The 27,081-nt window shown below is 51.6% G+C and overlaps 1 protein-coding gene across 1 annotated transcript; it reads right to left on the minus strand.

Moving 5' to 3' along the window:
* Tbx4 (T-box transcription factor 4) lies at window positions 1-24,857 on the minus strand. The gene is made up of 8 exons (XM_021176896.2): window positions 24,625-24,857; window positions 23,936-24,030; window positions 16,181-16,300; window positions 14,983-15,130; window positions 3,428-3,580; window positions 2,686-2,774; window positions 2,369-2,604; window positions 1-617 (listed from the first exon to the last, which is right to left on the minus strand). The coding sequence occupies exons 1-8, from the start codon at window positions 24,823-24,825 to the stop codon at window positions 1-3; spliced, it is 1,659 nt and encodes a 552-aa protein (XP_021032555.1). The 5' UTR covers window positions 24,826-24,857.
* Window positions 24,858-27,081: the final 2,224 nt, after the last annotated feature.

Below are 27,081 nucleotides of genomic sequence, written 5' to 3' on the forward strand. Positions count from 1 at the left end.
TCATCCATCGGTCCAGTTCTCCACAGTCCCCATCCCTGAATGATACTGTAAGGATGACTCCCGGGTCAAGGAGAAGCTCTGTGAGTAGAGAAACTCGTTGGCAGTGTTCAGGTGAGGTGAGGGTGGCTTCCTCTCACACATCGCAGGGAGGCCACGCTCTCTAGGGAAGGAAGCAGAGGGCCCCCGCTCTCGGACCTGAGACTGGGATAGCTGATTGTACACACTAAAGTGGGCATTTCCTGGTGGCTGGGCGCTCTGGGCGGCGATGGTGGGCAGCCGAGGCATCACTGTGGTGGCGGTGAAGTGTGCGGGGAAGGGCTGGTAAGGCACAGTCTCCATGGTCTGAACGCTGTAGCTGGTGTATGGCGACACCGACGTCCACATGTTACAGCTCAGTGGGGGTGGGGGCAGGTCATCCACGGCGGACACCCCTGCGATCTCAGGCCCCGAACTCGAGTACATACAGGCTTCTCTGGGGGTCACCTCACTGCAATAGGAAGGGCTCAGCATCTGCTGGTCGTAGGGAGGGGGAGAACGGAAATAGTGATCGTCCCCCACTGAAGACGGGGTTTCCAGGTAGGATCGCTTGCAGGGCAAGTCCAGGTGGCGGGCACTGTCTGCCGAAAGAGAGAGAAGTGCTCAGAAAGAGGCCGTTCCTGCCAGCCCAGGGCCTGGTGTCCTCCCCACCCCCACCCCCACCCCCTATGTGCCAGGATATCCTGCCCTTTTCACTCAGCACCCGCCCTGGTCCCCCATGTTGCCTGGCACTCCCAGAACCATTTGAATAAGCTGCAGCTTTTATAAAGTGGCAATGACCAAGGAGCGGTCAATTTATGGACCTTTGCCAAAGGCCAAGGGGGATATCACATCCCTGGACACCGAGGGATGTGCTGCATCGGGCAGCACACAGCTCTGATCCTTTGCCAGCCCGACTCTCGGGATGCGAAGGGGCCCTTGTTCACACTGGCATTTCTCAGACTAGTGCAGTCTTGGCCCAGGAAAGCAGAAGCAACTGCCAGGTCGAACCAGGCCCAGAGACCACATCTGTCAGAACTAGCCAGCAAATTAAGGCCGAGATGTTACTGCCTCAACCCTCAGTGCCTGTGGAGAGCCTCAGGAAGTGGGCGGTGGGCCAAAGAGCTTGTAAGCAAGCTTTTGCTGTTTTGAGAAGAGCAGTTTAACCCTACTATGTTCAAAGAAGACACATCAGCTGCTGTCAGGCCAATCCCCACATAACAAGTGAAAAGGCTTATATGTGCAGGCTACTTTGATGCTCTCTGGAAAGATGCCACCGGCCAACACAAACCATCCCTCTGCATCTTCCAACATCCCCCAACTGTGTGGGCTCAACTCTCTAGAGTGGCATGTCTTCTCCTGGGACCTAGGATATCGGAGGCTTGAGGGCTAGGGCGGCAGCCCTCTCAACAAATTTAAGAACACTTTCCTCTTGGCTTTTCTTGGCCGCCCTCCTGTGCTTTCTCTAGGGATCCATTCGGGGAGCCATGTATACAGAGATGGACAGCCTAGAGGAGGGAGGGGCTGAGCACCTAACCCCTCTGCAGATTGATTCAAGGCTGCCTGGGGACACCAACTCTCCTTTCTCCAACATCCTCCCCTGAGCTACATTCCTGTGATTGGCAGGTGACCTATCACTCTGGGTCAGGGAAGACCAGACAGATAGTATATAGGCTTTAAGGCCACCCAGTTTGTACCACAATTACTCACTTTTGTTGCCGGATTATGACAATGACTGTAGAACAAATATAGGTATGGCTAAACTCCAACAAAGCCTTATTTATAGATGCTAAAATATGAATTTTATATAATAACATGAGAAGCCCCCATTTTTAATATCTAGCAGCATCCAGCCTAACTAGGCCTAAAGGCCAGTCTTATGTCTAAGAGTGGGCTGAGAGAACAGTCTGGACGATGAGCAAGAGTCTCCAGACTCACTCCCAAGAGGATCTTGGGGACCCACGAAGGACCTTTGGCAAGGTAACACGAGTCAAGCCCAAATCTGTCTGTGGAAAACACAGGGCTGGCAGCTGAGCCTTGGACGCACTGGTCCCAGGTCAGTGTTGTAGAGAAGCCAAATGCCCAGGGTGTGGTCACCCGAAATCTGTTTCCAATCACTCATTTCGGCACCCAAGAACCTGTGTGCATCCTTAAGGGACCAGTAGAGAGCACCACCCTTGGCACTGTGGCTGCCCACTGCTCTGGGGCTGAGACTACCAACCATCCAGCTTCCCCCTGCCTCCCAACAGGATCAACACTACTCACGGAGGCCCCCAAATCAACCCCTGGGGCTGGCCAGCATACCGGGAACACCAAGGGCTGTTGGGGGTCATGTATCATCCCAGAACCCTACCTCTACGCTTCAGGCAGTGGTAGAAGAGGCTGGAGTCCCTCTGCGTTGGGAAGGTGTTAAGGGGCAGGTCCTGGGGCTCTGAAGCAGCAAACTGCATGTGGGCCCCATTCTCATACTGGTAGTGCTGCAGGGCCTGGTGTGCGCTGTGCAGGGGGCTGACATCCGGCTTAGCCGAGAGTTGGCTGGAAACGAGCCTCTGCCTCATGATGCTTTTGGAGATCACGGGATACTCCTTGCTGGAGGAGCAGGGAGAAAGTGAAGATGCTTTGAGGGTCCCTGGGTCTTCCCTGTCCCACCCCTGGCCAGAGCAGCCCCACCTCTGCAACCGGGCCACACGCAGGTCACTGTCGTCGCTGCCCCGGAATCCCTTGGCAAAAGGGTTGTTCTCAATTTTCAGCTGGGTGATCTGTTAGAAAAGGACACACAAAGTCATGGGAGGAGGGAGGACAAGGTGACCGGTAGCCCTCTTTCCCTAGCTCAGATCTAATGATAACTTAGAACAGCCTGGAAAAGCTACATCCCCCTCTTATGTCAGCTCAGAGCCAGGACCAACTTGGGTCTTCCTTGATCTGGGTGCTTACTGGGAGCTTGTCTTTAGCTCAGTTCTACTGCTTCACACCTTCTAGTGCTTTCTCCAGAACCCTGTGACAGCTTCCTTCCTGTGCATGTCAACCCCCTTACAGATTGTGAAAGACTGTAATCTGACTTGGGGGCTCGGCCTATAATCAGGGGTAAGAAGCAAACAGGCAGGAAAGTGATGTGGGCAGGGGGATTGGCAAACACCTCCTAATTGACAGGACCCAGGTGGCCCTCCTGGATAGGCCAGACCTGTACCTACAGGAAGATTCTAGAAGAGCCCCGCCCCAAGGCAGACTCCATGTCTCCAGGTTTCCGTTGCTGGCCATGGGCTCTGCCCTTACCAGTTAAACGGCTGTTCAGTTTAACTCGCTGGCTCTGTTTCCCAGTATGGCAGTCTCTCTGCTTTTCTGTTCCTCGATTAACGTACCCTGGGGTCACCGGGCAGGTAGGGTGGCGTTCCCGTGTGGGCTGTGGTTATACCTTGTGGTTCTGGTAGGAGGTCACAGAGATGAAGGAGGTCTCTGGGAACACGTGGGTGCAAAAGGCTGTGTTTTTGGAGCCAAAAGCATTGTTCTCGTCGGCCTTAACGATGTGCAGCCTGGGCTGGTACTTATGCATGGAGTTGAGGATGATCTGTGAGAGATGGACTCAGTCAGAGCTCCAGGCCCTGCCCAGCTTCATCCTGAAAGCCTAGGGCCCAGGCCTGAGCCCAGAAATGTCTCAAAGCTCCCAAGGAAAGGAAATGGGGTCCCAACTCCCACCTCTCACATCCCCACCTGGCCTCTTGTTCTAGAGACACCTTACCACAGCTTCTGTGGTGTGGGATTGTTTCCCTGTGACAGTGTGCCAGTCCTACACCTTCTTGGGACCTCCTCTAAGAGATGCTGATATGCAGCCTTCCCTTAAGCCTACAGGTACCCTGCCTTTCCTAGGACCGCTGCTGTAAGTGTTCAGCCACTGCCTCTCATGTCTTCAAGTAACTGCAGGGCAGAAGAAAGTGAGGACATGTCCTATGTCGCTTGGGACCTGAGGGGAGACCAGCTGCTTGCTTCCCTTAAAGCTGCTCAAGGCACTTCCTAGCCTGAGGGGAACATCATCGCAACAAGGGGAGCGCCTGTGCCACTGCCTGGGCCCACTGGAGACCTTGAGCACCCAAGAGCAGCCGGGCTGGGAAGGCAGGTCAGCCCAGCTGACAGGAGCTCAGGGAAGAGCAGACACTTGGTCATCAAAGCCCAGGCAGAAAACACACAGTAGTTATTGCCCCAGACCTGCTTCGTGTGGCTGTGCCCCCACAGTAGTGGCTGCATCACGTGCCATTAAAATGTATTTTTTATCGTTGACATTTGCCAGACGCCCTCTCATTGGAGGCCCGACCAGGAATTTGGGGCATTTTATCAGCGCTGCTCCATCTGTTAACCCTTTGCTTTCTATGTCAGCTGCTGGCCCTCAACTCCTCTTCTCCTAATGCTTCCCTCTGCCCCAGGTGCCCCTTCCAGGCTAGGCTTGCTGCTGCCTCTGCAGAATGAAATATTTAACCCTTAGGTTGCCACAGTGCTGAGAGAATAAGGCCCAGCATGAAAGCTCTTTCCTGGAAAGCCTTGCTGGGTTCTGAGTCCCAGAAGGTTCCACACGTATCCTGTGCCTGGTCAGAGGTTAGCTGTAGGCTTTAGCCTGCTCTGTCCTGCCTTCCGAAGTTCACCTTGGTGGCTTCTGGTCTCAGCCTTTCTGTCTTGTAGACCAGGGGGAAGGTGTGACCCCTGGGGGAAGGTGTGACCTCCCTTGTGACCCTGGACTGGAGCTCAACGAGGCTGAAGAACACAGTCCTTTCCCAGGATCCAGGAGTGTCCTGAGACAGCACCTCCGGATTCTGTCATTATGTACAAGTCACCAAGACACATGTATTCACTGAGGGCCACTATTCCCTGAACTCAGCAAGTGGCTCCCCCGAGGCAGCCTGGGTGTTGCCAGGAGGGCAGGGCTCTCTCACCTGCAATTCCTGCTACTCTTCCTTCTGCAAGGACCCGGCTCCTCTGGGAAATCCTCCTGGTTCTGAAGCTGCTCCCTCTGCCTTGCCCACACCATGTGGCTTCCTGTTTTCTTTTTGACTCTTCAAACTACAAACTCACCCAGGGCTGGAAATAGGGGCTCAGTTCCCAATACCACTAAAATAAGCAAACTTCTGCAAAGAAAGGGCCCTATCTTCTGTTTTTCCGCACCTCGAGCTTCTTGAGTACAGAGTCAGGCTAGGCCTTCATGCCTCTTCTCTGTAAGATCTTGCTTCGCTCACTAGAGACAAGTTAAGCTGGGCATTTATTTCCAGGCAGAATTTAAAAGTGAACATGTATACACTCTTTCTATGGCACTCTCGTGCTGCAGCTCCCCGCAAATGCTGGCAGGACCCCAGGCTTTCTGGTTCTCCTAAGCTGGCATTACAAAGGCAGACCAGCCAGAACCCTAGACCACAGCCCTTGTGCCCACACCCCAGGGACAGACTGCAGCAGCCACAGGCTATTCATGAGTACAAGTTCCTTCTTTTCCCTTCTCCCAGGGCCACTTCTAGCAGCTACTTGACTCTTATGTTCAGAATGCCACCACTTCAGCCTACAAGACAGTGTCCTGGATGACTTGGGTTGAGACTGCCAAAGACACCTTCCAAAGAACAGAACCTGCTGTACCTGCAGAGGCAGGTAGGAACTGCCACGAGAGTAGTGGTTCTCAACTTGTGGGTTGTGATCCCTTTAGGGATCTCACCACTCTTTCACAGGGGTCTTCTAAGGCCATTGGAAAAATGGCCAATCTTTATGATTCATAACGGTAGCAAAATTACAGTTATAAAGTAGAAACAATAATTTTATGGTGGGGGTCACCACAGCTTGAGGAACTGTGTTAAAGGGTCGCAGCATTAGGAAACTTGAGAACCACTGCACTAGAGGGTACAACCAAGGCCATAGAGAAGTCCAGAAGAGTGAAGATGTCTCCATGGTCTCCACCATACCCCAAGTCCTGAGCAAGCTCTTCTCTAGACACAGGAGTCTGCATCTGTTGAAGGACAGCCCTCAACCAGGTGGTCCCATACACCCTTCAAGCTCCTGACAGTCTGGCACCTGTCTAGAGGGAAACCCACCCATCAAACCAATGCCCGTGTAAACCTGAACCCTGGTCCTACCAGCCTGAGAGAAGATGAAAGCAACTAAGTGGCTCACACACCTGGCTTTGGTCACAAGTTCCACGGGCACCATGTTCAACTAATCTGCCAGAGTCTCATGCTTACATCTGTTACAGAGTGATACTGCGCCAAATGGGCTAGCCATGTCAGCCACCCTACTACATGACGAGTCCCATCATCATCATCGTTCCGCAGAAATGGGATTCATTATGTCCTGGCCACAATTCAGAAGCCTGCTCTGTTTTAACAGTTGTAATAGCGCCAAGCATCCGTCTCCCCGAGAGCTTGCCAGGGCATGCTTTGCCACCGAGGTCCAGATTTATCCCTGTTAGAATCCAAGAACTGAAAGACAGAGTGCAGAGAGTGCTCTGACCCAACCCCCTGGATCCGGGTCGACAATGAGGAACAGAAGGTCTGGAGTGGAAACGTGACTCGCCCAAGGACACACAGCTGGATGAAGACAGGCGGCCTGGCGGAAACCAAATGGCCTTGGAAGAGGCAACCCCACCCCCACCCCGCTCTCAATGAACTTCATGGCTAATACTAAGGTGTCTGCTAGACACTGCAAGGGACATGGACTTCTATTCATGTCTGGACACTAGCCATACAATGGTAGACTAACGTACATTTATTCATATGGTAAAACCAGATCTACCCAGCATCAGGCTCTCACTAAGGACACTTCTCTAATCTGTCGAAATTAGAATAGAACAGAGGTGGCATCTGCAGCAGAGTGGATGTGGTACCTCGCACCTGTAACCCCAGGACTTGGGAGTCTGGGGCAAGAGGGACCCCAAAAAATCAAGGCCAGCCTAGGCTGCAGAATGAAATAACCATCAAAAAGAAAGGGGCCGGGCGTGGTGGCGCACGCCTTTAATCCCAGCACTCGGGAGGCAGAGGCAGGCGGATTTCTGAGTTCGAGGCCAGCCTGGTCTACAAAGTGAGTGCCAGGACAGCCAGGGCTACACAGAGAAACCCTGTCTCGAAAAACCAAAAACCAAAAACCAAAAAAAAAAAAAAAAAAAAGAAAGAAAGGGAAGAGAAATGGGAGGACAAGAGAAAGAACTGAATAGAGTCAGGCAAATCTCCAGCCCATTCAAGAAGCCTTGATAAGCCTTGGACCTCACTCCCTGGACAGCAACCTGGGTCTCTCACACATAGCCAGGAACGTTTTGTTTGTTGCTTTTGCCTTCTTCCATGGCAACGGCACTGGCAGTCAAGGGTCAGAAGAATATAAGAATTCATGCCAGGCCTGGGCTAGGTATTTTACATACATCATAATCAATCTTAGCAATGTCTTTACAAAGTCAATATCAAGGCCACTCTCATTTTAACAGACCATGGGTTGAACATTGGAAGACATCTGGACATCTGACAGCAATCTGAGGCAGAGTCAGTACTAACTCCTAAGCTGACATCCCTTTATACAGGCTGTGGAGGGGTGGCCTGATCGGGGGTTGCTGAGGTTCACTATTAGTCAGAAAATGGGGGCCACAAAGAGGGAACACAGAGCTACAGGGGAGGGGAGGGCAGCAGCCACTGGCACAGAAATGGCTGCCTGTCTAAACACCACCCCTCGTGTGGGTTCATTACTCACGTGCTGTCTACCAGCACCCACTGGCTTTCCAGGCGTTCAGACACAATGTGAGTCATGTCATCACCAAGACTCAAGTGAAAATAAGCATCGAGAAAAAAATGGTGGAAGAATTGTAATGGTAGCGGTGGCGGCTGCACAAAAATATGTAGTGCCTTCAGGTGACACCTGAACCTGAATGTGTAGTGCTCCAGAGGGCAGAGAGGTGACTCCAGCAAAGAGGGCATCCCTTGCAATCTTCCCAAAGCCAGTTTATAATTTAGAGGAATTACAGTAGAAACACAAGATTCTTTTTCAGCTCTACATGCTGAGCCTACAGTTCAAATGAAACACACACACATACACAACTCACCAAGAGGACAAGCCCTGCCAAACACTTAATGCATCGAGAAGTCTCAGCAGTTAAAGCAACTGGCATGTGAATAGACAAATTCACATGGGGACCAAAACGCAGAAGGCATCCTACCACAGGAAAAGAGGGCTCTCCTCTACTGATGTTGGAATAACCGGGTAGCTCTCTCAAAAACAGAAAAAAATCAGGATTGACACCTCCCATCAAATGCCAGCATAGTGCTAAAAGGATTCTCATTTTATATTTAAAAATAAATCAAGGGGCTAGCAAGATGGCTCAGTGGTTAAAGGTATCTGCTGCCAAGCCTGACCACGTGAGTGATCATTAGAGTCCACATAATGCATAAAACAGACTCATCAAGGCACTGGGGAAGCTGAAGCAGAAGGGTCGTGAGTTTGAGGTTAACCTGGGCCACTCAGAAAGATTCTGAAAAGCACTGTTCCCTCTCAAAGAAGAAATGACTGAGGCCCTTCCAGAACCTATAAAGGAAGAAAGGATAAATTCAATCAAAAACTTCTTCCAAGGAAAACCACTACTACCGTGGGCCGGATCAAGTGACAAACTGGCAAGCACATTAGACAAGGCTTAAATCTTCCAAATTTATAAAGGTTCCTAAAATTGATGAACTCAAAAATCTGAGAGGAAAATGAAGAATCACAACGGTTCACAGAAAAGGAGATTTGTGTGAAAAGATGTGCGTGCTCACGGGGAAGGAGACGTGAATTAAAACTAAAATTGGTATATGCAGTTCACTGTCAAACTATCCGGAATCTGACAAGCTGGAGTGGGGGGGGGTGGCTCCATCAGTGCAACCCTGAGGACCCACTTTAACCCCCAGTACACAGGTTAAAAGCCAGGCACGCCCAATGCTTGTGATCTCCAAGACCTCTTGTGAGGCAGAGACAGGAGGATCCCTGAGGTTGGCAGCCAGGCTTAGTCAGACCAATGAGCTCCAGGACCAGTGAGAGCCAGTCTCAGCCAAAAAGGCAGATGGGTTCTAAGGGATAACAACCCAGACCAGCTGACCTCTGACCTCCACGTGCGTGTGCACACAAGTGTAAATATACCACAAAAAAAGTTAAGAGAACAAAGTCTGCCATCCCACCCTGCTGGTCAGGCCAAGGTGGGCACACACACACACACACACACACACGTTTGGCACAGTGCAAAACGACACCCATCTAAGCTGAATCAAAAGAATGAAAAGAGTCTGAGAACATCCTGGTCTATATAGCAAGGACCAGGCTAGCCAGAGCTACATAGCGAAGGCAGGAGGATACCAAGTTCAAGACCAGCCTGGGATACCATATCTCAGAAAACAAAAACAAAACCAAAAAACCCTGAAACACATGATAATAAAATACCCAATCCTTTCAGTAAAGACCAGCAAAGTGATTCATGGGACAACAAAAAAGTGGAACTCTGCTAGGGAGAGGAAGGGCTCTCTGGGTGAAGGGCTTCCAGGCTACCTTGTTCCCAGGGCAAGGTCTAAAAGGTGTTGCTGTAGCAGCCTATTCGGCCTCCATGCGCCAACAAGAATGGCTGACCACATCCCAGCAAAGACACTTTAATTCAGTGACTAATTCCTTGTGTGCTGTGCTGTATGAGTGTGTGTGTGTGTGTGTGTGTGTGTGTGTGTGCGCAGTATCCAGTGTCTACCTCGGTTCTTCTTCACCTTACTCTGAGACAGGGTTCCTCACTGAAAATGAACAAATGAATGAATGAATCTGGAGCTCATTCATCTGGTAATTATCCAGTGAGTTCCAGGGGTGCACCTGTCTCTACACCATAGCACTGGGGCTGACTGATACATGGCACTGTGCGGGGCTTTTTGAGATGAATGCTGTGGACCTAGAGCAGGTCCCTCAGGCTTACGGGGGCGGGGGGTGGGGGCAAGGGGAGAGTTGAACCATCTCCCCAGTCTACTTGGTGGCTTATTTTTAAACCATGTGAGTGTATTTCTGATTGAAAAATTAATTGTAGAGGTATAAACACTCAGTTATAACGTTGTTAGCAGAGGATGGAAAGATGTGAGTGCCAAAAGCACACAGAGAACCCACACTTCTGTCCCCAGAGGGACTGCATTTGACCTCAGAACCAAGAATAAGAAATGACGAAGGGTGAAGAGATGGGACAGTCATCCAAGCCTGGAGTGGTGGTGGTGGTGGTGATGGTTTGAATAGGTTTGGCCCCCATAGATTCATGTGTTTGAATGTTTGGCACTATTAGGAGTTGTGTCCTTATTGGAGTTGGTATGGCCTTGTTGAAGGAAGTGTGTCCCTGTGAAGGTGGGCTTTGAGGTCTTAGATATCCTCAAGATCTATGTGACACAGTCTCCTGCTGCCTGAGGATCAAGATCTCGGCTCCTCTAGCACCACATCTGCCTACACTCTGCCGTGCTTCCTGCCATGAAGATAATGAACTGAACCTCTGAAACTATAAGCCAGCCCCAATTAAATGGTGTCCTTTATAAGAATTTCCCTGGTCATGGTGTCTCATCACAGCAATAGAAACCCTAAGACAGGGTGGCAGGATGTTAGGCAGGCACAGTGCTGTATAGGACTGCCCTCTGAGCCAAACTGCCACCATCTTCATGGGCTCAGCTGTGTCTGCTTGCAAAAGATCCTGGCTGGGTTTGTTGACTGTTGAGTCATGGGACCCCCCCCAGCCTGCTGTATGCAATTCTGTCCTAACTGCATGTGGCCTCTGGGGGTGGGGGGTGGGGAGGGAGAGAGAAGATTCCATCTATGAAGCTATGGGGAAGCCATCATACTGATTCAGTATAGATTTTTCCAGGTGTTCTGGGGGTGCAGCACCCACATTCCTGTCAGTAATCCACATCTGTGCTAAGTAAGCCAATCTCACTTTCTCCTCAGGACGCACACTGAGGGACCCGTACCTTGTTATGTCACTGGGAGGGTGAGAAGAGGGGAAGACATCATTGATGCTTCCATCCTTCACCCGCAGTGTACCCTGTCTCCTTAAGAAACCCAGATGAGGGCTAACTCAGTCCCTCCAGTCAGATTTACCCTGTGAGATGGCCCTTTCTCCTCAGCCAGCTGAAAGGCCTGGCACACAGATGGCACTAACCATCTTTCTAACACATATGGATACACAACCTACACGTCTGCTTCCTGCCTCCGGATGAGCAGAAAAGGCAGACCCGAGTGCCAGCCATTGAGGACCCAGTTCAGCCCTACTTGACTTCTTGAAGCCCAAGTATTGCTCGACTCTTCGGAGACTAGGAAAGAGGGGGAGAGGCCGCTTTCTGCCATGTGGTCACCTAACGCGAGCTGCTGGAGGGTCAGGGGTAGGAAGGGAGACGGACAGTTCTGATGTCATCAGATTAACTGGAGCGGGGCTGAAGGTATGCCATGCTGATGCAATGGCTGTCCTGCTTCCCTCCCATGATCCTTTCTGTTCCTGCTTCCTGTTCTTCCTCTAACAAAATCCATACCCTGCACCTGCCCTGCCCTCCTAAGCCGCCTCCTCCACTGTTCTTATGAGAAATTTCCTTGTGGGATTTTACTGCAGATCCCTACAACTTGAGACTGGAGAGACAGCAGCAATTAACATGGCACTCGCTGCTCTTCCAGAAGATTTGGGTTCCGTTCCCAGCACCCACATGACAGCTTACAATAATTTGTAACTTCAGTTCTGGGAGAGCTAACACCTTTAAAAAAAAAGATTTATTTATTAAACACTATAGCTGTCTTCAGAAGAGGGCATCAGATCTCATTATGGATGGGTGTGAGCCACCATGTGGTTGCTGGGATTCGAATTCAGGACCTTCATAGGAAGAGCAGTCAGTGCTCTTAACCGATGAGCCATCTCTTCAGCCCCACCCCACCCCCTTTTTTTTAAGCTCCTCTGGTACCAGACATGTACCCTCAACACCTACATACATTTTTTTTAAAGTTTTTTTTTTTTTTAAACCCCACAGGTCCTCCAACCCTGAATTTGGAAGCATGTAGCCACATGGTCTGAGAGAGAGTCCTGTTTTCAATTCCATCTGCTACATAAGACCACTGCCAAACCCAAACCCTCACACCTGGTTCTAGTCCCCTTTCTTGGTCCTCAGAGAATTAAGAGTTGGGGGCATGGGCAAGATGATTGCCCACCACATACAATGCCCTTCATCCCATTTGAAGAGGAAGAAGAAGAGGGGGAGGAAAGGGGAAGGAGGGGAAGGAAAAAGGGGGAAAGGAGGAAGAGGAGGAGAAGAAAGAAGAGGAAGAGGAGGAGGAAGATGGAAAGGTGAGGAAAGAGGAAGGAAGATGGGGGGAAGGAAAGAAAAGAGGAGGGGGGAGAAGATACCAAAATGAGCATCATGGAGGGAGGAAGTCCCGAAGATGAAGAATCTAAATAAAACAGATAATCCAAAATGGCTGCTAAACACTTCCTACACTCGAGACTCTCTTCTTGCTTTTATACTATGGCAGACACGTGCCCAACCAGTTGGCCACTTCTGAAGTGAGGGGATGGGGTGGGTTGGCCCAGAGGCTTTCTAAGCTAGAGTTCCTAAGCCCACATCGAGGTCCCCAGGGTAATTCACACCACTGGCACTAGCTGTGTCCACCTCTAAGACGGGGCAGTCCCATCTCGTTGTTCAGCTGGTCCTTTCCCAAGGAGAGGTGCCAGCCACGTTGGTGACAGTGGAAAAGACTAAGTAGACCTGCTAGAGGTCTGAGAATCTCAGGAATAAGTCTCCCAGGTCCAATGGGCTGGGGAAAGTTCCTTCAGGACTGGAAGCTTTTAAGTTTGAGTGTGTGAGTTTTGCAGAACAAAGGGCATGTTTGAGGCAAATTCATAGTACAAGATGGCTTTCCCAGGCTCCCAGACTGAGGAGCCAAGAACGATGACTTCTCCTCCTTTCCTGGAAGCTCACAACTCCCTCCCTCTGGCACAAGTCAAGGTTAGAAATCTATAGTCATAAGGGATGCCCTGCCCTAAGGCAGCCAGAAAGTGAACCTGCATAGCACACCCCGTGTCTACACGGCCACAGCCTGCTCCCTCTACAGCAATACTACCAATACCAAAGAAAGATGGCCCGAGCCCTGGATCCAAGCACCTACCCTCTCTACACTTGGCTCCTCAGACATTCTCATCTCCTTGGGACTAACAATGTAACAATGTACCATTGGTGTGGTAGCCAATGAAGTGCCAAGTGCTGGGCACAAGACAGACATAAGGTAGACAGATGCACTTCATCTATCCCTAGGGGGTGAAAGCTGAAGTAAACAGGTAAAATTTCTATTGCCAAAGAAATAAACCTCAGTGGGCAGGACCAGTGGATCCAGTAGCCCCCACAGCCTTACAACCCTGCAAAGTAGCCCTACTGACCCTAACTTTAAAAAGTATGCAGGGTTAGAGAGCTTGAAGGACCTCCAGGAAGATAGGTGGAGAAAGCACAGTCCTCTCTCCTACTTATAAAGAAGGCCCACCTCGGGCACCCTCTCCTCTCACCTTCTGCAGGGACAAGAGAGGCAGAAATGTCTTGGCAAGCATCCTTGCATCTGGAAGCCATGGTAACAGTCAAGTGCACCCAAAATCCCATCCAAACTCTTAATCTCAAGGTCCTTTCAGATGCCCAAAGAGGCTACACCTGCCAAGCTCTGGACTCACCCCACCCTGCCAGGGCAGCACGATACTGCAGGTGTAGTTAGAGGCTGCCTGTCTCTCCATCCCCCGCTGGCCTCAGAAGCCTCATGAGCCTGATACCACAATCCAGCCAGGCAAAGTCCAGCAGGAGTCAAGTGTGGGCAGAGACCTGGCTAAGATTTGCTCTAGGAGCTGGGGCTTGTCTGCCCCTCTCTCCACGGGGATCTTCATGCCCTGCGTGGGGAACTTGTGAAACAGTCAGAGAAGGGTTAATTTAGTCACGTTGGCGTTCTAGGTGCAAACTCACATCACCAATAACCAAGAAGGAAACCGAACAGACGCAGAACCTGAAACCAAGAGCTTGATTGATCAGGATAGAGTGCTTCTGGCATTTTTGCATAGGGAACTTCTCAGAAAAGTTCTGACTACTCCACAGCCTCCTGCCCCGGGGGCTGATCTATGCCATCAAGTCACACCTACACACTCGTCCCTGTCTTCACCCTCAGTGTTGGGTGTGCAGCATATTGAACACCTGGCAGCCCTGCTGGGCTCCCCAGCACCCCTGCCCTAAACTACCAAAGACTCACAGGAGTCCTTGGAGGCAGGGTGGAAGCCCTGGAAGAAAATACCAGCTGCTAGGCTTCTGTTTACAACACATTTGAGCTCAAGATTTCCACATGAAAAGCTCCTTTTTGTGGGCCTGCTAGAACCAGATGGGGAAAGAATGAGCCTGGGAAGCTGGAGTTAGGATGCTCACAGTGGCTACCACTGCCACCTCCTACCACTGTCCTGAGCTGTGAACAAGACCCCAGGAAGCCAGGCAGAGGCTGAGTTAGGAGGCAGAGAGAATATGCCCTTCCAGAGGTCAGAAGGGCAGACCATGCAAAAAGGGACTTCAGAATTCACATCGGTAGAGCCTACCAGGCTTTGGAGAACCAGACATGAGAGATTTAATCTGCTATCCCCATGATCCTGTTTATCACCAGTGTGGTCCTAACCATCCCCATCCCCATTTTCATCTCCATTGACATCACCATCAAAGTTGTCATCGGCATCATTTTCCATCAATGCTCTCCAATCCCCCTCTTCCCCATCAGCATCTCCATTGCCACATCTGCCCTCACTTAGCTCCTCTCTGTAAGGTTCTTCCTGTTTAGTCTCTCATCTAGGCTTCACAGCCACAAAGAGTACTAGTCAACTCCATTCTCTATACAAGGAAAGGAAGACAGAAGATGCTTGCCCAGGCTCACTAGTGAGGAGGAGAGGGGTGTATACAGCTGATCTGCAGGATCAGCTCCCACCACTAAAACCCCCGTTCTTACATGGCCAAAGGGGTCCAGGTGGTTGTTTGTCAGCTTCAGCTTCTGGAAAGAGACCAACTGCCGCATCCAGTGAGCCCCCGTGGCAGGAGAATCCGGGTGCACATAAAGTCTCCCTGGCATGGCCGGCTCAGCCTTCCCTGCGACCATCCTGCCAAAGAAGTAGACAGCAGGAACAGGTGAGTACACCAGGGTCTGTCCCCTCTGAGAGCAAACCAAGGCCCACTGGAATAATAGCTGGTTTTCTATCCAGTACTAATGCAGAGAGGAGGGGAGGGGAGGGAGGAGAGCAGAGAGGGGGAGTCGCACTTCTCAGCTTCTTCCCTGGAAGGCAAGAGGGAGATGCAGGAAAGCAAGATCATCTACTTCCCAGACTGAGGCTGTTTGTGAAGATGCTCCTGGGAGAGTCGGGCACTTCTGTGGGTTTTACTTATGAGTTGTATTTATTTACTGTCAGTGCTTTAACCCCGGAGCTACCCTCACAACCGCCACCCCATGTGTATGTGTGTGTGTATACATACATATATGTGTGTGTGTGTGTGTGTAAATGTATATATATATATATATATATATATATATATGTATATATATATATACTCTAAATGTGTCCACTGGAACTTCTCAAAGAACCTAAACAACTTTTCCAACCCAGAGCTTGTTCTGGCTTCTAATTTAGCTTCTGCTTCTATGACCTCCACCACGGAGCCCAGGGCCCCAGCCCCATGTTCGAGGAACAAGTACAGTTTTAAGGTGTGACACCCACTTGCCCCTCCAACCTGCCCATCTCTTCCCCAGATCCTTTAGCAAACCCCTCAGTCTGAGAAGGTCAGACTCTGAAGCCAGGCAGAGAAACAAAAGAGCCTCAAACCAAGTAAGATCACTAAACTTTTAGTTTCTCAAGAAAAAAAAAAAGGTGGCCACTTTGCACCCCAGTGAGGCATTGCCAGTGTTAGTACCAGATGTTAGTGTTCCTGCCACCAGACAGCACCAGGCTGCCTGTGACTGAGAGAGTATGGCCCCTTGAGGTCCAGCAAGCCTGCGCATCTGCTATAGACAGTGCTGATGCTAAAAGCATCTGGGTCGAGTCTCAGCCCCTGCCCAGGTGCAGGCAGGGGACCAGCGAAGTGAATCTGGGCAGAAGCAGATTGGCTGGGGACAGGAGTACCAATAGCAGCTGAGGAGGAACAGGCCCGGCTCTCACCATTTGTTGTCACAGAACTTGTAGCGGTGGTCGTCTGCGGGGACGATGTCGATGAGAAGTATGTACTTGGTCTTGGGGTTCATGCCTGTGACTTTTACCTTGTAGCTGGGGAACATCCTCCTGAAGGAGTCAAGAGTTGAGGTGGTACACCAGGAGAAGTGTCAAGAGTAAAGCAAGGGCAGACAGCGGAGCCCTTTGACCCATAGGTCCTGACCCATTTCTCTCTTGTCTTCGCTGTACCACAGGACAGAGCTATACCGGACTCCACCAGCTCTCAGTCGACATCCAGAAAGACAATGTATGCCTTTTCCCAAATTTCCAGCTCTAGAAATCCACCCCCAAGATTAGGAGACCCTGGTCAGGATGGTGAGGGAGGAAATCAGTAGCCATCTGCTCGCTTTAAATTGCCCCCAGTCCTTAGTCAGCTTACAATGTGCAGCTAAAATTCTGAGATGCCACCATAGGGTGCTAGAGCAGCTGACCTGGAAGTCCCAGTCAGCTACTCCTATAAACAGTAAGATGCCTCTCTCATGGAAAAGAGAGCTTCCTTGACTAGGAATCAAGGAAGTCAGTGGAGAAGCCTCGTGGATGAGAAATCAGCCTGCCATCCGTAGTTCATAGCCAGGTCCACCAGGGACCACCTAAGGCCTCAGGCCACCTGCCTGGGTCTCCTGTGCCTTGGTGTCTCTGCCTCTCAAGTGAGGATAAGTTAACTCCCACTGCCTCCAGCTCCCCCTCTGTCCCACCTTCCACAGGCCAGTGGTGTGGCCTCCAGCTCCCCCTCTGCCCCACCTTCCACAGGCCAGTGGTGTGGCCTATTTCTAGGAAAGCAGACACAACAAGCACAGTCTTCCGGTTCCCGTAGCTTGTGATGAAGCTGTCTAGAACATTCTAGAGAAGAACTTCCCACGGCCCTCAGCACATACATGCAAGCCTGCAGTGCATAAGTCCCTTGGCTCCTGCTTAACCAGAGGCAGGCAGAGAGAACAGCCACACCCACTCCACACCCCACTCCCACGCGGGTGCCTCTGGTCCCTCCCCAGCTGACTTCCAACAAATAATGGCTGGAGATGGAAGCTCAGATGTAGACCATTTGCCTAGCCTGTGCTGGGTTAGATCACCAATTATACAAGTCACATACTCTGTTTAAACTCAGTAAGACCATGCTGACTTATAATTCTAGTGCTCAGGGAGGCTGAAGCAGGATTGTTGATTTGAGGCCAATCTAGACTACATATCAAAACCTTGTCTGAAAAAAAAAAAAAGGCAAAAACAAAACCAAAAATGGCAGAGTGATGGTGGTGCACACCTTTAACTTGGGAGGCAGAAGCAGGCTGATCTCTGAGTTCGAGGCCAGACTAGTCTACAGAGTGAATTCCAGGGCAACCAGGGCTACACAACGAAACCCTGTCTCTTAAAACAAAAACAAAAACACACTCCAGAAGAGAAGCAGGGTCCAAAGCTGTCTGAAGCTATAAAACGGGGGAACCTCAATCTGCCCTCCACTGTTAGTACTGTGAATCAAGTCAACACCAGGAAGCTGCTCACTGAGCCAAAGTAGGACAGAGAACCTCACGAGAAGCTGCTCTAAACATATTAAACACTTTGGACGCCTCCTCCCCTATTTTGTTATCAATATTAGCTTACCTGAGTAGGGCAGGACTTCCTGAAAGAATAAAGGTCTCCACAAGCTGGCAGACCCCACAGCAAGCTGGGACCCTGAGCAGAAGGGTTCCGGAAAGCTTGGTTCCCTCCAGGACCTGCCTAGCCCGACCAAACCCCTCTCCAGCCCGACCAAACCCCTCTCCAGCTACAGGAGAGCCTGGTACACACGGTGCAGAAAGAAAGGGCCGCTATGCTGGCCCAAGCACCAGGCGCATGTGCATGAGCATGTGGGGGGGAGTGCGCATGTGTGCCTGTATGCGTGCCTGGAGGGCGGGGAGGGGGGGGGTCGGCACAGTTTTAGCTGCAAGTCTAGGGACTTATAAACCGTGTGGAAGAATTTGTCTCAGATGTCAATTGAAAGCGTTTTTCAAATATCCACCCCACCCCCTCTCCAAGGATGAGGAGGAAAGCCAGAGGACTCAGGAACCCAACCCAGCCTCCTCCTTCCACCAAACCCTCTGCTCAGCATAGGGGCACAGCTGGCGTGGGCGCCACCCTGTTTCCTGGCCCTGCCTCACTCCTAGTGGGCCTAAAAACTAAAGGAGGAGGGCAGCAGCTGCTTGGCCTCACCCTCCCTGGGGGAAGCCAAGAACCCTGTCCCCCTTCAGGCCATTTCACAACCGCTAGAGAAACAGCAACAAAATGGGGGCGGCCCTGCTGAATTCGGGCTAGCTAGGCCCAGGTAGTAGCTACAGGTGGCAACAGCAGAGGTCGGCCCAAGCCTCCTTCCAGGGCCAGTGCTCACATAAAAGGACCAGGAAGAAATGCCTAACTTCCACTACAACCTTGTGTAGAGCCTGGGCAGAAAAAAACGGACTGGAGGGCCCTGACCATCCAATTCTCCTCTGTGTCGCACTGGGCCTCAGCAGCTCAGAGAGCCAGGCAGACACTGAGTGCTCCTCAGACACCCTCCACCCACCCCCGCTCCCAGATGCTCAGGGCCTGGGTCTGTCCCCTTCCAGAGGGAGACCACTTTAGGGAGGTCTTGAGGCCCTGGTGTGTAGGGAAAGAAGAATATCTCCTGGCCTCTGCCTCTTCTGTCCACTGATGCCCCTCTTCTGAGGGCAGCAGCCCTCACAAGCCAAGAGGGCAGCCAGGATATCTGGGGTGGGTCCCTCAGCCAACCAAGCCTCTTAGGGCTTGCTTGCTTCAAGGACCTGAAGTTCTGGGGTAGGGGGTAGGGGGAAGGCCTAAATGCTGCCACTCACCCCCATCCAGGCACCCAGTAGTCTGTCCAAGGTGAAAATACTGCTGCGTGAGAAGAGGAAGGTATACCACCCCCAAATGCAAAAGGCTAATGATGGAACCCAAAGGTCCAGCTCACCCGCCTGGTCATCAGGAGAGCAGGCCTCCAAGCAGAGGCCAGACTGAGTTTGGGAGCTATGACTTCCTCTACTGGCAAAGTAAAGGATCCTCCCTAATCAAACACAGGGGCCTATCGAGTGAGCTATAAGTTATTTCTGACTTACAACATTAAAAAACATGAAACGTACCTGAAAACCAACACCCTATAGTGGGTGGGGGGCTGAGGAAGGCGGAGCAGGAGGGGAGGTCGTCACTAGCTCTAGCTCTCGCAGCACCCCACTCGGCCGGCTCCCTTGGCTCCCTTCCACACCCTTCTGCACTTGCCCCGGCGTCTTCTCTGTCCCCTCTGCCCTGGGTCCCCACACCCGCTCAGTCCCCAGACAGCTGCGGCGGCCAGCTCGCTCGGAAGCGGCTCCGCCAGGGGAATAAACACGCCGGCCGCCTGGCCGCCCGCCGGGAGCAGATGAAAGCCCGGACCTCCCCTCTGGTCAGCAGCGGGCTCTGAGAGGGTACAGGCTCCGAGCCTTTATCTTCTTCATACTCGGAAATGGCTTTAGAATGAGCTGCTAGGATAAGCTTCCTCCATGGTGCAGGCCCAAGGCTTGGGGGTCGTTGAGATTTTGGCCACAGATCTGTAACCGTGAACTCCCTGCCGGGAGGGGACGTACTGGGGATGGGATGGGCTCTTAGATCTCAAGGTTGTCAATCCAAGGAGCCTAATTAGTGCACAACTCCTATCCCGAGGACGAGGACGGAGTGGAAATCAAGATCCTAGAACCCACCAGCCTCTCCCTACCTAGCTGGATCCCATCGCAGCCCCAGCTTCCCTGATGGAGGCCTGAAGCAGTTCCGTGTGCCTTCGCTTAAACACAGGCATTAGAACCACCGAGGCAGGCGGGAAGTGTGGAAAGTGGTTTTCAGGGTGGCAGCCTTGGTGACCTGCAGGGCATGCATGAGGAATGCTAAGGAGGTTCTCCCTCATCTGGATGGCAGCTACACCCTGGGTTCGAGTTTTCTATAGGGCTGTAAACTTCAGATGCCCAGTATTCTCTTACAGAAATATTCCACTTCAAAGAAGAAATCTACATTTAGATGATGTAAGCTTTTACGTGTACACACACACACACACACACACACACAGAGTTCCTATCTTAAAACCTTCAAGGGAAACGAAGTGCAAAATGAGTTTCAGGGGAAAGGCGGGGATCACTCGAGAACCCACCAATCATTGTGTTCTTAAAATCTTAAAATTCTGGGGTCTTGCTGGGAAGGGGTGGGCAGCAACCAAAGCTGGGGCACTGCCTAGATTCAGGCCAGATCTTTTGGAGCCAAATGATTTCTGAAAACACAACTAAGAGACTCACTCAGTCACAGAGAGAGAGAGAGAGAGAGAGAGAGAGAGAGAGAGAGAGAGAGAGAGAGAGAGATTGAGCCTTTTTAATATATCTAAAGCATTTTTAAAGACGTGTTCTCCCAGAAGGGAGGGTGGCTGAAATGGATGCTGTTTGGGTCCGGGTTTTTGCCTTTTTTTTTTTTTTTTTTTTAAAGGCACTTCCTTCTGATAGACTTTTGCTTTCAGAAAATACTTTAAGAAGAGATCAAAGCGCTCTCTCTCCGACCCACTTTCCCAGTGTCTTCAACCCTTACTTCTCTTATCATCCACGCCACTGGGCTCTGACGCTCTGTATACAGAGCAAAGGCAATTGGCTTTGAAGCCCGGGATTAAGCCGGGCCAAATCCTTGCCTCAGAATAACAAACAATACAGGTTCAACAGGAGTTCTCATCGGTAGTTCATTTTTCAAACGCAAATTCACTGTCACTAACACAAGCAACATTGAACTCCACAGGCTGTGAAGGCTGATAGTGGAGATTTATCTGGTGGCAAAACCGCGACCCAGGAGTAGGGCAGTCAGATGGGTAGGAAATGTTCATTTTAGGAAGGTTTATATTTAATTTTTTGTGAAGCTCGCTTTTATCTGTGTTTGGGAGAAAAATGCAGTTTCTCACATGTATCAAGAAAAGACAGAAATCCGTTCTCTGCCAACAAGAGCACTCTGGGTACAAGGGTCTGAGAGGAATTGAAACTGCCCAGGGAGGGTTTGGCTCTCCTGTGACAGACACCTGGCATCACAGGTTCTTGAGCATTTTAGTCAAAGCCACCATCCAATGAGGCTGATTCTTTTTCCTTTGGCCTTTGGATTTTTTCAAGAACCTAATGGGCAGGAGACCTGTGAAACCAGGACCTCAAACAGACTTGAGAACACTCTGGTTCCCTCCATTCCCTCCCTTCCCTTCACTCCCTGACTAGACAGCAGTTACCATGCCCTAAGCAGCCAGTCTCTAGCACCTAACAAAGCTCACACTGCACAGGGCCTCCGTTTAAAGGGATTAAAACAAAAAACAAACAAAAACAAAACAAAACAAAACAAAACAAAAACACTGAAAATTTTCAAAGTTAGGGTCTTGTTCTGGAGGGTGGGAGGATATATGAGTTGCTTGGCTTGCATAATCCTGGCAATTCCCTTCTCTGGGGGGTTGGTTTGTTCTTTCTGGTTTTTGTTTTTGTTTTCCAATATTTACATCTATGATGCAGAGTGCAGGAAAAAGTAGCAGGCCATTTGCTGAGAACTGTACACATCCCAGGAAGGGTACTAGTAGACTTGCAGAGTTAGGGAAGCACCAAGTGGAGTGCGGAAAGAGTCCTGAGCTCACACTACCTGGGCACAGTGAGCTGGCAATGAAGGTGGTCTCTGAAGACAGTGGGGGTCGAGGAGTGTAGCTCAGCTCCTTAGCAGCCTGTTTACCACGTTCAGGATGGGGGTGGTGGATCCTAGCACCCTAGGATCCTAGTGGCTGAAGCTAGTGAGTTTTTCCAATTATACTTGGCATATGCTTTCACTGGAGAAATGAAAGGATGTGAGAACCACATCGCTGACCAGCATCCTCACGGTCATTTTTAAACTCTTAGCACCATCCCCAAGCTCCACCCCTGGCCGGAAGGAGGGAGGGAGGAGGGCCCACACAGGTATAGAAAGCCCACTGAGCACCACAAACTCACATACCCAGCGGTATATGCTTCCAAGATGCTAAAAACTACAAATGTCAATTCTGAGGTGTTCCTTATTGTTTTACTCCCCTCCATATCAGCAGGCACAAAGGAACATCCCCCTTCCTCCACTCCTGTAACGCACCTGACATTTTTACCAGCGCCATTCACAGGAACCCCTGGTTTGAGTCCCATAGTTAAGGGGGACAGCAGGTACACCTGCTTCAAACATCTGGTACCACAGAGGCAGGACAGTAGCTACTTAGTGAAGTGCACCCAGCTGGAAAAGGACCATGACTAGCTCACAAGGTCACTCTGCCAGGAATACTAAAGCGTCCTTTTTTTCCATCCCCCAAATGCAGCAAACTTGGACCCTAAAAACAGCCTTCCCCCGCCCCTGATAGAAGCCCTGGGTGACCACACCATTTTTTTTTTTTGACGGAGACAAGAGGGTGGCCAAGTGTCCACGTTTCCAAGTTCAACAGCGAACCAAGTTCACATTGCCTGCCAGGGACCCCTGCACCTGTGCACCGTGCACACAACACAAAACAAGCCCTGGTTTCTTTTGAAACGAAATTTTGTCACGTGCTTTATGGGCAGCTGAGTGATGTGGGACCTTTTCTCTTGTGGGTGAAATGGAAGCAGGTAGAGACCCGCTATGGCTCCTATCTGAGGGTTGCACAGATGGAAACAGTTGCATTGGTAAGAGAACACTCTTCCTACGTTCTAGTCTGACTTCGTAACTCTGTCCCTTGATGGTTTACCCTCTTCTTTCTCCAAACAAATTCTGGGGGAATGGACGTTTCTCATCTAACTTGTCCCTAGAGACCAAAACCAAGTGTGTGGATGCAGAAAGGGCTGAGGACCAACAAGTTTCCTAAACCTTAACTCTCCTGTGTCTGCAGCCTTCTCCTTCACCTGACAACTGCTCTATTGGGCCACGACTGTCCCATGTCAGAAACTGCAGCACAGCCAATGTCTGCTTTACACACACTCACAGGCATGTGACTACTGGAGCATAGCATACATACACACACACACACACACACACACACACACTGCTCTGTCTTTCTCTTCTCACCCTCTCCTCCCTCTTCTCTCCCACAGACACTAGTGCATTTTAAAGATGTTTCCACTTTATAAATCACCCTTCCCTGGCAGCCGCTGAGAGCTAGGGAGGCTCCCCAGCAACACACAAAACCGCCGGCGCCTTCCCCTAGGTTGAGGAGGGTGTTGCCCTGGGATAAGTATCTTGGGGTTCACTCAGCTACCAAAAAGTTAGGGCAATTGAGACACACAACCTCATCCCTTCTAGCAACGGAAGGCAGATCAAACCAGAGAAATTCACCGGAGGGCAAGCATCCCGGCAGGTGGCCCCTGGGCTGTGGCTGCCCTTATTTGCATCAGCCTTTGTCAACAGCATAATATAGCCTTTCTTTTTGAGCCTTCAGAACCTCCTCCCCACTCCCGGGTCCTCGGAAGGTGTAAAAACACTTGAGGGCCCTGACCGCTGCTGTAGGATGTGGTGCGGGGATTCCAGTGGCAGATAAATTTCCCAGTGATCCCCAGACCAGGAACCCAGAGGACCCCAGCCCCTTCAGATCCTCCTGGCTCCCACCTCCGCCCTCCCTGTGTCACTCTCCCCGAGTGACCTGCCTACCTACCGCTGTCCCCGCATCACTCTACCCGGGTGACCTGCCCACCTGCCGCCCTCCCCACGGCACGCTCCCCGGCTGACCTGCCGGCCTTGGTGATGATCATCTCCGTGCCTGCCTCGTGGAACTTCTTCCACAGCTCCTTCTCATGCAGCCCCACCTTGATGTTCTCGATGGTCTGAGGATGGGAGGGAGGGAAACTGGTATGTCTAGCTGGCCCACGGCTGGGCTCCACGCGGAGCCTGCATAGACCAACCAAGCGTGCAGATCTTGCCTGCCCCAGAGCCCACTCCTCAAGATTTCGTTTCACAAAATTATTTTGAACCGTTGGCGAATTGGAAGTCAGATTCAAACTCCCTCCTTTGGGGCTTCACCTACGGATAGGCCTACAGAGGAGTAGAGGCGACACCGCTGGCCCGAGGGACACCGAAAAAGGCTCGGAGGATGTAGGTTGTGGTCGTGTGCAGGGTAGCGGCTCCAAAGCCGCCTCAGTGCCGCTTCTGTGGCCTTCCTGTCTGTCTCCCTCCCTGGCTTTCGCCCTCTCGGGGTCCTCAGAGCTGGACATTGGTTTGGGTTGGTCCCCTGAAGCAAAGATCTCCCTACCTGGGCTGCGGCAGAGTCAGCCCCGAGGGTTCGAGGTGGAGAAGGGCTCTCCCTTGAAAGCAAGACCCATGCCCCGCAGAGAATTAAAGAGCCATAAGACTCTGACCCCTTGAGTCCTGTCTGCGATCCAGGACCCGACCCGCACAAGCAGACAGCCCAATGGCCCTACCTGCTCCGCGGCGGCAGCGGCGGAGGCGGTGACGTCGGCGCCCTGGCCCGGTGGGCTGCTGAGCGCTGCTCCACTAAGGCCCGGCGTGGCCAGTGCGGGTTCGGGAGCGTTGGTGGTGCTGGTGTTGCTGGCCTCCCCGAGAGCTGGGCCCGGGGCCCTGAAGGCCTCCTCGCTCTCGGACAGGCCCTTATCCTGCAGCATCTCCTTCGGGCACAGCACACGCCGAGTCACTCGGCCAGATCCACACTGGCTAGAGGCCCTGTGGCCCTGTGAAGAGTCCCCCAGGCTTTGAGTGGGCACCCCTGCACACGTGGACCCCGCCCCCTTCTGAGCTGGGGGAGGGAGCATGCTGGAGGGCAGGACCCTAGCCTCCTCCCTCCAAGTTCTGGACCGGGGAGGGTCTACGTGCAGTTTAAGGTATGACTGCCCCCAAGGCTTGGGGCTGTATGAGGAGTAGGTCTTGAAGAAAGACCGCCTTCTAGGCATGGTCTCAGCTCATTCGGGATCCCTCCCTCTTGCTCAACTACAGTCTAAGGCCTGGGTCTTCTTGTCCATTCGGAAATAGCTAGGGTCTCACTTTTGGCCCAGGGTATCCAGGACACTCCTGGGACTTACAAGAGAGGAGACCTAGGCCTGAAATTAGGAACCGGGTTCCTGCAGCCCCATATCCGAGGGCCCCCACCCCCGAACTGTGGTGCTTCAGGCCTGCGCTCAGCCAGCACCCCATTCCAGGTTCTCGGAATAAGATGCGCTGAAGCAAAGGCTTCTAAACCTCACACCACATTCTCCTCACCCAAGAAGCACCCTCTCTCTTGGTGATCCAGATCCTGAACTCTGCCAGGGGGCTCCCCAACCTGTCCTCACATTCGCACAAGCTGGCTCACACATTCCCTCTTTAATTCCAAAAAAGAAATCTTCCTTGGGCCAAAGGATTCAAAACCTTGTTAGCTAACCACTAGGCCAGTAGGGCGGGTCCATTTCACAGAGTCTGGTCTTGCCTCAGGGCACAGCTAAAATTTCCCCCTAAGAATCCCTGCCTCTTCACCTGCCTGCCCATGTGCACGGTATGATCTTGGGAGCACCAAAGGAGAACTCTAGCTTACAAGAACCAGCCCGTCCTGCATCCCTCGGAGTCCAGCCATGTACTGTTCTGAGTTTCCCTTCCCGCCGCCACCCCCTACTCTTCCTCCTGGACCTGGCCAAGTTTTAGTAGGTTTTGTGTATCTTGGCTAACTAAATCTCTCCCTTTTCTCCTCCCACAAGCTTTCTGTTCTACCCCAGATCTCTTTGGCTATCCCCAGACTCAGGCCTCTTGCCTACCCAGCTCACCAGCCTCTGCGCCCAGGTTTAGACTCCCAGGGCCTCCAAAGTAAACAAGCCAAGTGCAACTGAGGAGATAAAAGGGGGCCGGGGCCAGCCAGGGCTGGGAAAAGCCCATAAAGATAAGGCTGACAGCCCAGCCGGTCTCGGCCACAGCCCGCCTTGAACAAGCCAGACTCGATGGACCTGGCCTGCCCCTGCACCCGCCTTGAGCCACGTGCTGGTTCCCCAGCGAGCTTCAAAAATCCAGGATTCTCACAAACAGGGACGCTGCAGGGTCCCGGCAAATGCACTGGCTTCCACCCTGTTTGGGCGCCAACCAACGCCCGCCCCAGGTGCGGAGTCTTGTGGGACCAGGAGCAGGGTCTGCCTGCTGCTCCTCGGAGGTCTCCTATCACCCAGAGCCTAGCAGCAGCCTTGCAACTCTTCACCCAGCCTGCGCTGAGCGGGCTGCCCTCCTGCGCCTGCTGGCAGAGTTACTCTGCGCTTTCCTTCCCGACCGTCGTCGTTTTCCTCTGCCTATGAGCTGAGCTACCACTGAGAGACGCCCCTAGATTCCCCTTTTCTCCTTGCCCCTCTGGGCGCTCCTCTATGTCCCTGCATGCTCCAATACTGAGATCTTGGGTCCCACGCTCGCCCCCATCTCGGCACCAGGGCCCTTCACGTCTACCCTTTGCAGAGTGACCCGCGGGCGAGCTCCGCTGCCTCTAAGCCTAGGATGGTCGCTTTGAGCAACTTAATTTTCCGGAGGGGAACAAAAGGAGGTAGCGTTTTTCTTTTCATATTTGTTACTAGTGATTTTTTTTCCTTACACTAAGGGAGTTTTTAATTTGTCTTTCTTTTTTTTTTTTTTTAGTGCTTTGACTGTTATTATTTAAGTAAAACTCTGGTCAGTTTAGTAATTTTATCCCTAGTTCTGGGATTATTCGTGATTTTAACACTGTAAGGGTAAAGCGGAAGGTTTGATTATCATTGTAGACTATGCTGTTGCTTTGCTGTTACTGTTTCGCCCTTCAGGGCTCCCCTGGCACATTAGTAACACTTTTAACAATATCTAGACAATTGGATGCAGTGTTCAGTTAGTCCTGGTAATCAAACACTGTTTTACATCCCATTCCTGTTCCCACTTCTAGCTCT

The sequence above is a fragment of the Mus caroli genome, unplaced genomic scaffold (assembly GCF_978045245.1).
Source record: "Mus caroli unplaced genomic scaffold, Mus_caroli_1 scaffold_13, whole genome shotgun sequence".
Taxonomy (NCBI): domain Eukaryota; kingdom Metazoa; phylum Chordata; class Mammalia; order Rodentia; family Muridae; genus Mus; species Mus caroli.

Excerpts from the sequence above, each read along its gene's own strand:
- Tbx4 (XM_021176896.2), bottom strand. The coding sequence starts at position 24,825 with ATGCTGCAGGATAAGGGCCTGTCCGAGAGCGAGGAGGCCTTCAGGGCC. Across the intron at positions 16,301-23,935 it reads ATCATCACCAAGGCCGGCAG|GAGGATGTTCCCCAGCTACA; the intron begins GTCAGCCGGGGA and ends TGACTCCTTCAG. Across the intron at positions 3,581-14,982 it reads ACCTGGACCCCTTTGGCCAT|ATCATCCTCAACTCCATGCA; the intron begins GTAAGAACGGGG and ends CATCTCTCACAG.